Source organism: Micromesistius poutassou (assembly GCF_964030765.1).
Source record: "Micromesistius poutassou genome assembly, chromosome: 22".
NCBI lineage: Eukaryota > Metazoa > Chordata > Actinopteri > Gadiformes > Gadidae > Micromesistius > Micromesistius poutassou.
The window spans coordinates 3,955,189-3,968,035 of NC_140292.1; the positions used below are offsets into that span (position 1 = coordinate 3,955,189).

General features: G+C 44.2%; 1 protein-coding gene across 1 annotated transcript in view; it reads right to left on the reverse strand.

Annotated features, from left to right (window-relative positions):
- Window positions 1–330: 330 nt before the first annotated feature.
- bcr (BCR activator of RhoGEF and GTPase) overlaps window positions 331–12,847 on the reverse strand; it is a gene marked incomplete at its 3' end in the record, with an annotated part of 55,564 nt that continues 43,047 nt past the window's right edge. Inside the window, exons 9-23 of the mRNA XM_084486359.1 lie at window positions 10,059–10,180; window positions 9,377–9,542; window positions 8,635–8,754; window positions 7,983–8,058; window positions 7,368–7,472; window positions 5,803–5,877; window positions 5,360–5,457; window positions 5,102–5,233; window positions 4,206–4,265; window positions 2,360–2,469; window positions 1,775–1,914; window positions 1,520–1,654; window positions 863–968; window positions 607–769; window positions 331–420 (exon numbers count right to left, since the gene is read on the reverse strand). Of these exons, the coding sequence (XP_084342485.1) occupies window positions 331–420; window positions 607–769; window positions 863–968; window positions 1,520–1,654; window positions 1,775–1,914; window positions 2,360–2,469; window positions 4,206–4,265; window positions 5,102–5,233; window positions 5,360–5,457; window positions 5,803–5,877; window positions 7,368–7,472; window positions 7,983–8,058; window positions 8,635–8,754; window positions 9,377–9,542; window positions 10,059–10,180 (1,698 nt within the window). The remainder of the gene's footprint in view (window positions 421–606; window positions 770–862; window positions 969–1,519; window positions 1,655–1,774; window positions 1,915–2,359; window positions 2,470–4,205; window positions 4,266–5,101; window positions 5,234–5,359; window positions 5,458–5,802; window positions 5,878–7,367; window positions 7,473–7,982; window positions 8,059–8,634; window positions 8,755–9,376; window positions 9,543–10,058; window positions 10,181–12,847) is intronic.

Sequence of the window (12,847 nt, forward strand, 5' to 3'; positions counted from 1 at the left end):
ACGGACAGGGGGACACTCCTGGCCGAATGGTGCCCTCTTGTGGTTATGACACCCCCACACACCCCCACCCCTTTGCCCGTGGAGCAACAAGATCGGATCACATAATCTAGTCTTGCAATTTAAAAAACATACTTTACTAAAACAACACCCACACCCACACATATATATATGTATATATATATATATATATATATATATATATATATCTATATGTATATATATCTATATACATATAGATATATATATACTATAAGAGGCTCAGTTTGAGCCAAACGTCCATTTTTCACTCCTTCATACTCAGAAATATCGGAGAGAGGAGACAGTTTGGCCCTACACTTCGGTGGAGAATAGGATGCTCTGCCGTTTACTGTCCGGTGTGGGGATGGTTTCTAGTTGGAGGAAGTAGAGCAGCACCTGGACCTGAAGGAACACATTAGAAAATAAACTGAATTGCAAAACCAGTAATCCATGATTGGTCAACAATGATTTTCTCACATTTAACCATTAATATTTGATTAGGTTTATGCAACCCATGGAACAATTGAAACCATGGGCCATTAACAACAGCATCATCTGAGAAGAAACTGTAAGCTACATTGGTCTCACCTGTGACATCACTTCCAGGGACCAGCTGTCGCCCATGCTGATTGGCTGAGTGGGGTTGGTGGGGATCTTGCTGTCCTTCTCAGACGGCCTCAACAGGGTGGGCCCGAACACTGTGGCCAGGTTGTGGAGAGACATCTTGTTCACGCACTCCTTCTCTGCCACCCTGTAGGTAAACATCACCCGTTGATACGCACATTCACGCTTTAGAGCGATTTAGAGAGAGACTGGATGGAAATGAGGGGAAAGGCAGTCGTACCTCTTGAGGTGGTCCAGCAGGAAGAGGAAGGTGACCAGATTGGGCTCAGGTAGCGATAGCAGAAGGTTGAGCATGCAGCTCTCTTTGGCAACACTATCAGACAGGGCTGCAGGCAGACACAAGGGCGGGTTAACCAACATATAACACTGGAACACAGTTAGTCTAGGAGAGGCTGCTGTGATTGGATGGTCCACTCCAATCCCTCCTACTACCCAAACAAATGTTCCTATTTTGTACTTTCTGTGAGCCGTTTACTAACGGCCGAGACATATATTGAGGGGAGGCACAAATATTCTCTCTTTGGTTATTGTCTCCTGGTTATTCGGTTATTGTCTCTTGCCACCGAACATTTCTATTCTTTTGAACACTAGTATGTAGGGAGGCAATCAAGTATAACGTATGTATGACGTTTAAGTTGCATACTTGATTTTGAAACCTATGATACCTCTCCCTACAAATCCATAACAAATTTACACGAAAACAGCCTCTTTCACATTTTTCCGGCAATGAGGCAATGTGCTTTCCTTGTCTTGCGGTCGATAAAAACGGACAAATGCCGTAACGCGGTTCATCAACCGCTGGCAACATTTTGATCCACTCATTGATTTCCAATGGCTTCTTCACCATGGTGACCAATACCCACGTCCCGGGACTTACTGATGCCTCCTGCAAAGTTGGGATAGAGGTCGTCAGTGAAGAGGGGCTCGGGCAGCTCCCTGAAGTACAGCTTCAGCGTGCCGGCGATGGCGTTCACATCCATCTCACTCATCATCACCGACACGTCCTTGTGGTCTGTTGTAGGGAAAACCGTCATATAAAAAAAAACAGGGGGGGGGGCAAGCTAATCTCCTTTTACCGGGCTGTCCGTTAATGTGCCCGACGAAGAGGACATAAACAAGGCGTCGGACTCACTGGTGTCGAAGGCGGCCTTCAGATTCTGGATGTCGGTGGCCACGCCAGACACCCGGTAGATGCCCACCTCCTCCATGCCCCTCCTCTCGATCTCCTCCAGGCACTGACGGACTATGTAGGGCACCTTGGAGCGCTCCCGTCTGGACGCACACAGGGATATAGGTCATGGGATGCAGAGGCAATATCCGACACACATGTTAGAGTGAGCGACTTATTCAATTTGCACTTGCCACCGACTGAGGAGGGGAACGGGTATTGCATTATTATATATTGTATATCATGGTATTAATCTAGAAATAATCCTCTTTCTGTCCCCGGACAAGCCTAAATCATCGGCAAAGTGGTCTCATCTCCCTGAACGTCTCTCGCCTGGTCTTGGCGCCCCATCACCGTAAATCTCCTTCACGTTACTTATTTTCAACTGAAAACTAGCTGGCATGAAGAGTCCTACATCAGGGGAACGCGGTCAAGCTGCGTTTCTCCATGGCAACGCAGCTGTGCTGGCAGCCCTCGAGAAAACAGTTTGGGTGGCGCGGTGCATGGCACCCCTCCTGTGAACTTCAGACCACATTAGCCCAGACTCACTTGGTCACCGTGGAGATCTTGACTCCAAACACACCCATGGGTCTCCGCGACGGCATGCGCTTCAGACTGAACTCCCGGCTGGTGAACTTCATTGAGAGCTTGACCTCGATCTGAGAGAGAGAGAGACGGAGAGATGTAAACACGAGACCCAGCGCAGCTTTTTAGGGTTCTTCAGGAAATCCAGATGCATTTGAATCAATTGTAGGGGTGAGCTGTCGGTCAGGACTTTTGTTTTCTACTGGTTGGGATCATTAACCCAACATGTTGCCGCTGTGGAGGCTGGTGTTCTCTCTGTCGCCGCTGGGGGTCGCCAAATACAAGGGGATCTAAAACACTTTATTGTGTATGGGTGATACTACAATGAATTCAAAACTACAAAAAATGCTCCTGTATGTAATTCTTGGGAACTTTTGTTTATTTTCCTCCAATACGTCAATGGTGAGGGGTGAGGGTAGACGACAGGGTAGAGGACCATTAGTAGAGGATCATTTTATATTCATTTCATTGTGGTCCTACATGCTTTCTAGCTACAGCAAAGTTAGTTCAAGCGTCACCGGAAGTGGATCTCATTATTCGCTCATTACTAGGCAGAGATGTGAGCCTTGACTTATCCGAGATTTGAACCCTTGAGACTCAAGTCTCTCTGGAGACCTGTTTGACACTGTCATTTCCACAGCCCATCGGTTAATACCGCTAGACCCACTAGGACTTTCACTGCTGAGTGTCCCTTTCGTTTCCTGCTTTAGATTGCTTTATTATGGATCAAGGATATATGTTGAATGTCCAATACAAATATCTTTGTAACATCAAAATCCCAAACGTTACGGTAGCAGACACTGAGGCTGAGCGTGATGACTTTAGCAAAAGTCAAGTCATAAAGACTTGACTCGTAATAGCCTCCAAGGACTTGAGACCGAAAGACTTGCACCGGAAGGCTTGACTTGGACTCTTAGCCAACTATTAAGGTGTGTTCACACCGCACTTCGCCCCGCGACACGTTTCAATGTTAAGTGAACGTGGAGACGCGAATCGGGCGAATTTTTTTTTCGCCGATACGCGCGACAAGATTTGATTGACAGCGCGAAATTTTTCCACGTGAACGGCGAGCGCGTTCACGTGGATTCGCGCCGCGAATAATTCGCCCCGCGAATAAAGTTAAAATATTTCAACTTCTTCGCGGCATTCGCGTTGAAACAGCCAATCAGCGTTCACTCCCTGGGTGAAGTAACGTAAAACAGCCAATCACCGTTCAACCGTTCAGTGAACCGCAGCTTGGAGGAGAAAGTGATTGTTGCCGTTTGCGACTCCCGCTCTATATCTACATATAATATATAAATATCTATATCATATAATATATACGATATATATAATATCACGGCACAAAGCGGTGTGCGCCTCCGGATTATATTATTAACCCATAAACGACGGGCTCTCCCTCTTCCACAACAGGTACAGACACACATCTCGGCCATGGTTGATGAGAATGAATTGGCATGAATGACCGTTGCCAGGCAAAAAAAAAATTCGCCCCGCGAATGCACACAAAAATGCACAGCGACAGATTATGATTTGTCGCGCGGCAACATTCGCCTATTCGCGCAAATAGGCGAAATGGGACAAAGTGCGGTGTGAACACACAGTAAGTCACAGAAAAACTCCCAGAATCCAAGGGAAGACACCTTGAGGAGGAACACAGAGATAGCCCTATCCAGGTATGGACAGGAGTGTAGTGGGTGGCACATGCTCAAGTCTGGTCGCAGTTGTTTAGTTGCTTATGGTAATCTTACCATATGAGAGATAAGAACAGATATTCTGGACAGGTCAGTGTGGTGTGGTGTAGACTCACCCCATTCATAGGAATGACCGTCCGTTGCCAGTCCTTGCCTTGCAGCGACTGGGGGTCAAGCTGGAAAAAGCACAGCCGCAACATAGAAGAGAATTTGGTTACAATGCTTGAGAGGGATAACTGTGCACGTGGTAAAATAAGAAAACCAGAAAATCAGTAAATGTATTGATAAAGAACAAATAATTATTGTTGCCACAATATTTTTACATAAATTATCAGTGTATATTTATTATTATGATTATGATACATTTTCCTCAACCTATGACTCAAGCCAGGTAAGGGTTGGGGTTAAGAAGGTGATAGATATGAATGAACAGCATGGGCAGACAGATAACTATATTTGTTGTGTCTGTTTTTTTCAGTCCTCTTCCACTGAGAGACAAACCTTTTACGGTATAAATTAAAAGGAAATATCCCAATACAGGCCACAATAAAGGCCTATTTTATAATATAATACTCATAAACAATATGTCAATTTGTTGCGGTTTATAGCCTTTACCCCTAAGACAGTGCTACCAACATGTAACAGTATAATCCGTTTCACATCCATCAGGCTAATTCATCAAATCAGCTGAAAGCCTTAAGACACACACACACACACACACACACACACACACACACACACACACACACACACACACACACACACACACACACACACACACACACACACACACACACACACACACACACACAAATCAACCCCTTTCAATCATAATCTGGATCGCATGCTAAGTGACATAACAGCATTTCAGACATTATGACTCATGGTGGCGTTGAGAGAGGGAGAGAGAGGGAGAGGGTGAAAGAGAGGGAGAGAGAGAAGGTGAGAGAGAGGGAGAGGGAGAGGGAGAGGGAGAGGGAGAGAGGGAGGTGGTGGTGATGTTATGCCATACCGCGATCTGTCCTTTCCCAATGATGTGGTCGGCGCTCTCCCAGTCGTCTTTGTTCTGCCTCGTCTTGTTGTAGCTCTTCTCGTAGCACAGCAACCTCAGGGTCTGGGAGCCCTCCAGATCTATCTCAAACTCCTGGATGAAAGACCAGCTTGTTACCGTGGAGATTAACGTACGAGGGGGACGTCGATGTTTATATTTAAAGAAACACGCTCAGAAGTCAAAAGCGTATCCCAGTCTGAGCGGCGGGTGACGTCTGACCTCGTTCCATTTGGGCTCGGTGGTGTAGCGGTACACTCTGGTCTTTGCTTTGTTGAGGAAGAAGCCGAAGGAATCCACCTCCAATGTGCAGTAGAGATCTAGCAGATACACAATTACATTTACATTCAACTTTACATTTATATTTAAATTAAGTATCTAGCCGACCGCTTTTATCCAAAGAGACTGACAATAAGTACATTTGTCCGAAGAAAGAGAAACAATATACACAATGAATGAATGAACAGAATGCCACATGGACCAGCAGTTACAACAGGATGTTTTCTGTTATTATGATTATCACTGATAATTGAATTAGTAATAATTCTAATTGGCAGACCTTGGTTGTCCCATTGTATGAGGTACGGCTCCCACACTGATATATCTGACACTGCGTTGGTCTCCTTATCTATCAGCTGATGTGATGGGGTCGGCGTGTGACTCACTTTGGCTCTGTTTGAGGCCGGAGGCCGAGTGGACGATTACATTCAGGAAGCCGTGGAGTCCAGGGCATTCATCCTCTGGAGGAACACACAATAACACACACACACACACACACACACACACAAACAATAATAGACACACACAAGCACGCACACAATAACACACACACACACACACACACACACACAAGAAAATGTACAAACAGCTCATCAGCTCATTCCAAAATATTTTATCTCCAAATCTTTTAATTCTCGACATAATTGCAAAACACTGACGGAACTATTAAGAAGGCCTATTGTCAGAGCAGAGTATGGTGAATAAGCAGTAGCTGTAGCAATTAACAATTTATGATGAACAATCCCACACTGAACCATGTGTAGACGGTAGATAACTGCGCCAGTGTAAATAGGTTTTTCAATCCAATCTATACAGCCACAGTGCCAACTTCCCCGAAACAAGATAGAACAGGGTTCCTCAGTGAGGGGAAACAGAGAGGAAGAGCTTCTGTGAGAATGTCCAAGGGGACCTTTACTGTAAAAGCTGTGGCCAGGAAAAGGTGTTTGGGAGTCAATTCATAAATGTAAGGACCTGGTGCTGTAATATACTGTGCTGTAATATACTGTGTAGATCCACCCTGGTATTTTAACATACTGTGTATAGATCCACATTGTACTGTGATATACACCCTGGTACCGTAATATACTGTATATAGATTCACCTGGTACTTTAATACACTATGTAGATCCACCCGGTACTATGATATACCCCCTGGTACTGTAATATACTGTATATAGATCCACATGGTACTGTGATACAACCCCTGGTACTCTACTATACTGTCAATATATCTGCTTGGTACTGTGATAATAACCTATATAAAGATCCCCCTGGAACAATAATATACTGTATAGATGCACCTGGTACAGTAATATACTGTATAAAGATCCCCCTGGTACCATAATATACTGTGTAAATCCCCCTGGTATCGTAATATACTGTATAGATCCCCCTGGTACAGTAATATACTGTATATAGATCCCCATGGTACAGAAATATACTGTATAGATCCCCCGGTACAGTAATACACTGTAAATAGATCCCATGGTACAGTAATATAATGTATAGATCCCCCTGGTACAGTAATATACTGTATATAGATCCCCATGGTACAGTAATATACTGTATAGATCGCCCTGGTACAGTAATACACTGTATAAAGATCGCCCTGGTACCGTAATATACTGTGTAAATCCCCCTGGTATCGTAATATACTGTATATATCCCCTGGTACCGTAATATACTGTATAGATCCCACTGGTACAGTAATACTGTATATAGATCCCCATGGTACAGAAATATACTGTATATAGATCCCCATGGTACAGTAATATACTGTATATAGATCCCCATGGTACAGTAATATACTGTATAGATCCCTCTGGTACTGTAATATACTGTGTTGATCCCCATGGTACCGTAATATACTGTATAAAGATCCCCCTGGTACCGTAATGTACTGTATAAATAATAATTATATACTGTATAGAGGTGTGCATGCTGTCCTCACCTTCCTTGTTGATAGTGAGCGGTATGCTGTGGACGGTCTGCAGCTTCACACACGAGTTGGTCAGCATCTGCAGCTCCATGGAGGTCAGAGAGAAGCTCTTCAAACCTGGAAGGATCAACACAACGTCCATACGGTCACACACTTATACTATGACATATTGTGATTGAAAGCACGACATTCATACGTTCACCGATTTCAGCAGACTGTAATAATACTATGATATATTATCAATGAAAAAAACTACATCCATACTGTCACGATGCCAGCACTCTATAATCATCCATTTTTATCAGAATAATAATTTATTTATTTATTTTATACTTTCCAAAGAAGTGAGAACTAATATTTTGTAAATGATACTGAGATTTGGTTTTGGTTTATTTCAACCAATTAATCTGTTTATTTTCGAGAGGTTAGAAGGAGATCAAAATAAAACAAAGAGTAATACCACCTCTGTGGCAGAATTTTGTGGATTTAATAATATGTGTGGCAAAATGATTTTCTTCTTCTTTTTATTGTTCTCAGCAACACAGAATTCCGACAACCTCATCCATGAAGGAAAACGACTCACGATGCAATAAATAAATAAAATAAAATAATTAATTTAAATCTTACATTTCTTCTGTTGCTCTTTAATCATCTCCTTCCATTCCGCACGTTCATAGTCGGACGAAATCAGGAAAATGTAACTCTGGAACAGACAAAACACAGTTAACTGAAGTAAATGGACTGATTGATTAAGCCACTACTGAAACTCAAGGACACACACACACACACACACACACACACACACACACACACACACACACACACACACACACACACACACACACACACACACACACACACACACACACACACACACACGCCATTTAAAAGGATAATCTATTAAACTTGGTAATATGTCTATTTAGTATTAACATCATCATCATCATCATCCTCAACAGGAAGTGTGCGAGACTGCAAGACTACAAATCTATTAAAATCAGACAGGAAGTGCGTGGGTCTATTAAAATCAGACAGGAAGTGTGTGGGTCTATTATCATCAACAGGAAGTGTGTGGGTCTATTATCATCAACAGGAAGTGTGTGGGTCTATTATCATCAACAGGAAGTGTGTGGGTCTATTATCAACAGGAAGTGTGTGGGCCTATTATCAACAGGAACTGTGTGGGCCTATTAAAACCAGACAGGAAGTGTGTGGGTCTATTCAAATCAGACAGGTCTAACATCATCATCCAGCAGGAAGTGTGCGGGCGCCCTCTGACCTTGCCGCTCCGGTTGTGCGCCCTCAGAGCCATGCTGGGGGAGGTCAGCAGCAGCATGGACTCCTGCTCCGACAGCTTCTTCCTCAGACGCTCGATCACCTTGGAACCCTTGTTGGCTCTCTGGAACCACACACACCGCAGGGGAATAAGATGTGTGTGTGTGTGTGTGTGTGTGTGTGTGTGTGTGTGTGTGTGTGTGTGTGTGTGTGATTGAGTGGAGAGTGACTTAGTGAGTGAGTAAGTGATAGAGTGTGAGGAAGTGCCTGTGTGTGTGTGTGTGTGTGTGTGTGTGTGTGTGTGTGTGTGTGTGTGTGTATATGTATATGTGTGTGTGTGTGTGTGTGTGTGTGTGTGTGTGTGTGTGTGTGTGTGTGTGTGTGTGTGTGTGTGTGCGCGCGCGTGTGCCTGTGCTTGTGTGCATGTGTGCGTGTGTGTATGTGTGCAACACAAACACTGGAAAAAGCCTCCAACTACTCTAGGTTAACTGATCTAGCTTCATTTCATATCTGAAGATCCATAACATCTCATTTCAATGAACAAAGACCCCCCATAATGAATACCTAATATATGGGGATATTATATAGATAAGAAGTGATTATCTTTGTTTCTGTTTGTTTACTGTGGACTACCTGCCCTTGATCAAGCTGTAAAAGCCGTCTCCGTGGTTTCTGTGTTCACACATTTGTGCCTGCTTTCCGTGTCTCTGTGTCTGTGAGCGAGCGGCCGGTCTCATGTTACCCACCTTCTCCCGCTGGATCTCGCTGCGCAGGTGGGAGATCTTCACCTTCATGGCGTCCAGCTCCTCATCGGGCACCTGGGGGATGGTGAGGGGCTCGGACTCCTCGGGCCCCTGGAAGCTCAGCTCGGACAGAGGGATGTACCACTTACTGTCGTACTGCTGGCTCTTACTGTTGGGGGGGGGGGGGGGGGGGGAGTGACACGGAGACAGAGATGTAACGTTCACTGTCATACTGAGGACTGTTAACTGTGCGTGCGTGCGTGCGCGAGTGTGTCATAGAGAGAAGGATGTATCATTTACTGTCAAACTAATGACTTTTACTGTTTTAGAGGGATGGAGGGAGGGAGAGGGAGAGGGAGGGAGAGTGAGAGGGAGAGAGAGAGACAGTGTACTGCTGTATTTTACTGTAAGTTATGCAAAACAGGGAGGGGGTAGAGGGAGACAACTGATACATTATGTAAATTAAGTCGTACAAAACGATGAGTGAAGAAGGCAGAGAGGCAGAGAAATAGAGAAAGAATACTAATGTTGACGATGGCAATACATTTAACAAAAAATATATAACTCGATTGGTTTGATGTCATGTTCAGCATTCGCTTTTTGTCGCCCTTCTGGAGAAACAACTGTCCCAACTGGGAGCAAAAATGACATGATGGCATGAGGCAGAGCGTCCCGGAGTCCTCACCCTCCCAGTTGTTTCTTCAGCTTGGCGCACAGTAGGAGGTCCGTGAAGAGGAACACGTGGCGGAGCTTCCTGGCTCCCTCCACCAGCTCCACCATGAAGCCGTCCTTCAGCAGCTGCCGGTTCTACAGACGCCACAGACCACGAGCTCATCAGCACACACAGCGTTTAGGGATTCAGTCCCGCAAACACATCGGAGAATAGTGGTTTTGTGGGCATTGTTGTACATCATTGATGGCAGAATGTACAAAAATGCCCCCTTTGAAAGCTTACATCACGTGAGCGTTTTAGCATGTGGTATAGTATTTGACCAAAAGGGGGCAGTGATATAATGATTGTTGTCGTATACTGACAGTTGAGCTATGGAATAGGCCACAGTGGAGAGCCTTCTGAGATGCAAACAGGTTTATCATTAAATCATTGAGCTCTTGTGAATTGCAGAGATTGACAGCATAGCCCCCGGCCTTTTTAGTTTGACTTCCCTCCCACAAGCCAACAATGCATCGCCCAATATGAAGTATCATAGAGGCAGTGAAATTATTTATATTCATTTATATTCATATTCATTCTTGGGTGAATTTATGTTTTATTAAATTGCGTGTTTGTAAATTATTGACGCTCCCTTGGGCTCAATCTCTAGTGTCCCTCCCCATACAAAAGAGTTGTCTTTTCAGTAATGCCAAGGATATGTTAACATAATATATTGAACAAAGTCATTGTTTTCAGCTGAACAACAATGTCTAGGGTTTCATTGGATCCATCAAGCCATTTTAATAACGGGCATCTCAAGTGAAAATATCCGGTGTAAACACTCTGTTGCCAATACCCCCAGAAGGACATGCTCCTTTAAATGGTATTTGCATTCCTCCTGCCACGTTAACACACTGCTCCACATTCAGAGGTCTATTCTTTCTCTTCTTTCTGGTTAGTTTTGTCGTCTATGGGTTGTATGCTAGAGCAAGGCTAGGCTGAGCAAGTTAAGCTCCAACGAACACAAGATATAATACACATACATAATATATGTAATATGTCACACTAGTAAATCAATTGACACCTGTTCATTGTTAATCCATATATAATTTCCGAGGGAATCATGATGATCAACCTACTTGGTCGACTGTGATCATTTAATGACAAACGTTGGTTGCTCTTTATTTCACCAAAAACAAAGAATCAGTTTCCATGCATGTCATTCCTCTGTCTATTCTGCCATAGGACTACCCTGGAAATCCAGATTCTCGCAAGAGCACAATTTGAATTTCCTCAGCGAGTCACTCTGGGAATGAGCAATATACTCACTCCCGATTTCCCAAACCCAGAAGATTAACCAATCACATCAGTGTATCTGATATATTCGGGCCAAAAGCGTTGCTGTTTTACTGATCGTATATGGCAAGTCTTATCTATTGGTTGGCTCCGCTGGTCTGGATACATCACCCCTTGTATTCTTCTGATTGGTCGTAGTGTTATCCAATTTAGTGCAGTCATATTTTCAAATGCATGCTTGGTTCCGCCCCTGGAGTTGGGCCATTTTCATTACTCGTTGCCAGACCCTACAGCTTTCTAGATGTGGGTCTGGATTTCCAGGCTTCCACAGGACAGGGAGGGCTTAGCCCCTTAGCCCGTTCATAAACACCCGTCACTGCTTGAATTCATCGCCTGATGATTAAGAATAACAACAAAAAAAACAGTGGGGTTTGAACCAAGAGAAGCATTGTCTCAGGGGCAGGATAGAGAAGTAGCTGCAGGAACTCTGTTTGATCCCTAATGTCTGCAGCCTGCAGGCATTCGTGAGCAAGATGCCATGAGCGCTACCCTCTCCTAAATGACATGTATATGAATTGGCTCTCTGCTAAATGATTGAATCACACACGGAGATACAGCAGACTCTATGGTAGGGCTGTGATAAAAAAGACTTAATATCCTTAAATGATCCCAATAAATCCCATAAGCAAGCCTGTTGTACATTGAGCAATTAAAGTGCACAGGTTGAACCAGCCAATACCACACACACACACAGGGAGATAACCTACATGGCAGAATTGAGCACCATCTCCATCATTGTCTGCAAAGTCTACAATAAACCGGCTTTCAACAACATGATGCTGCGTGGAGGCAGCCAGTAAAAGCCATCTAGGGGGAGTGTGGCATCCACCAAGGTGGAGTGTAGTATGGTCATCGCTACACTCTGTAATTTACTTGAAACTCAATTCATCTTAAAGTGAGGGGAGACGGTTACATTGTACTGTGGGGAACGGACCTATTACAATTATCTGAAAGCATGAATATCACATATTTTGTACAACAAAATAAACCTGGTGTATGTCTATTGCTAACCGTTTTCTTCATGTGGAAACTAAGTAAGTCTATTCAACACAGTGTTATGCTTTACATAACATAAGGTAAGTATTGAAATAATCGCAAATGTTCGCGGTCTCGTCCCAGATGGTAAAAAGATGTTTGCTTGGTAGGTGGGCGGGTCTTAGCGGTTAGCTCTGCCTGGATGTTCTCCTCGCCGCCTTGCCAAAGCCCACACCTTTCTGCAAAAATTACGCCCCCCCCCTTCCAAACAAACAGAAAAACTAACTTGGCAGCCCCACTGACACCAATGGGTGAGGTCCCAGACAAAACGTCCATATTTGATACAGTTTGTGGTCTGATCACATCTCCATTGAGAAAAGAAACCATCCTCAATGAGACCAGCAGAGCACACGCACAGAGGCAGCAACCCCCACCCCCCCCCCCCCCCCCCCCCCACACACACACACGGTCTGCACCAAGTACCAATTAAA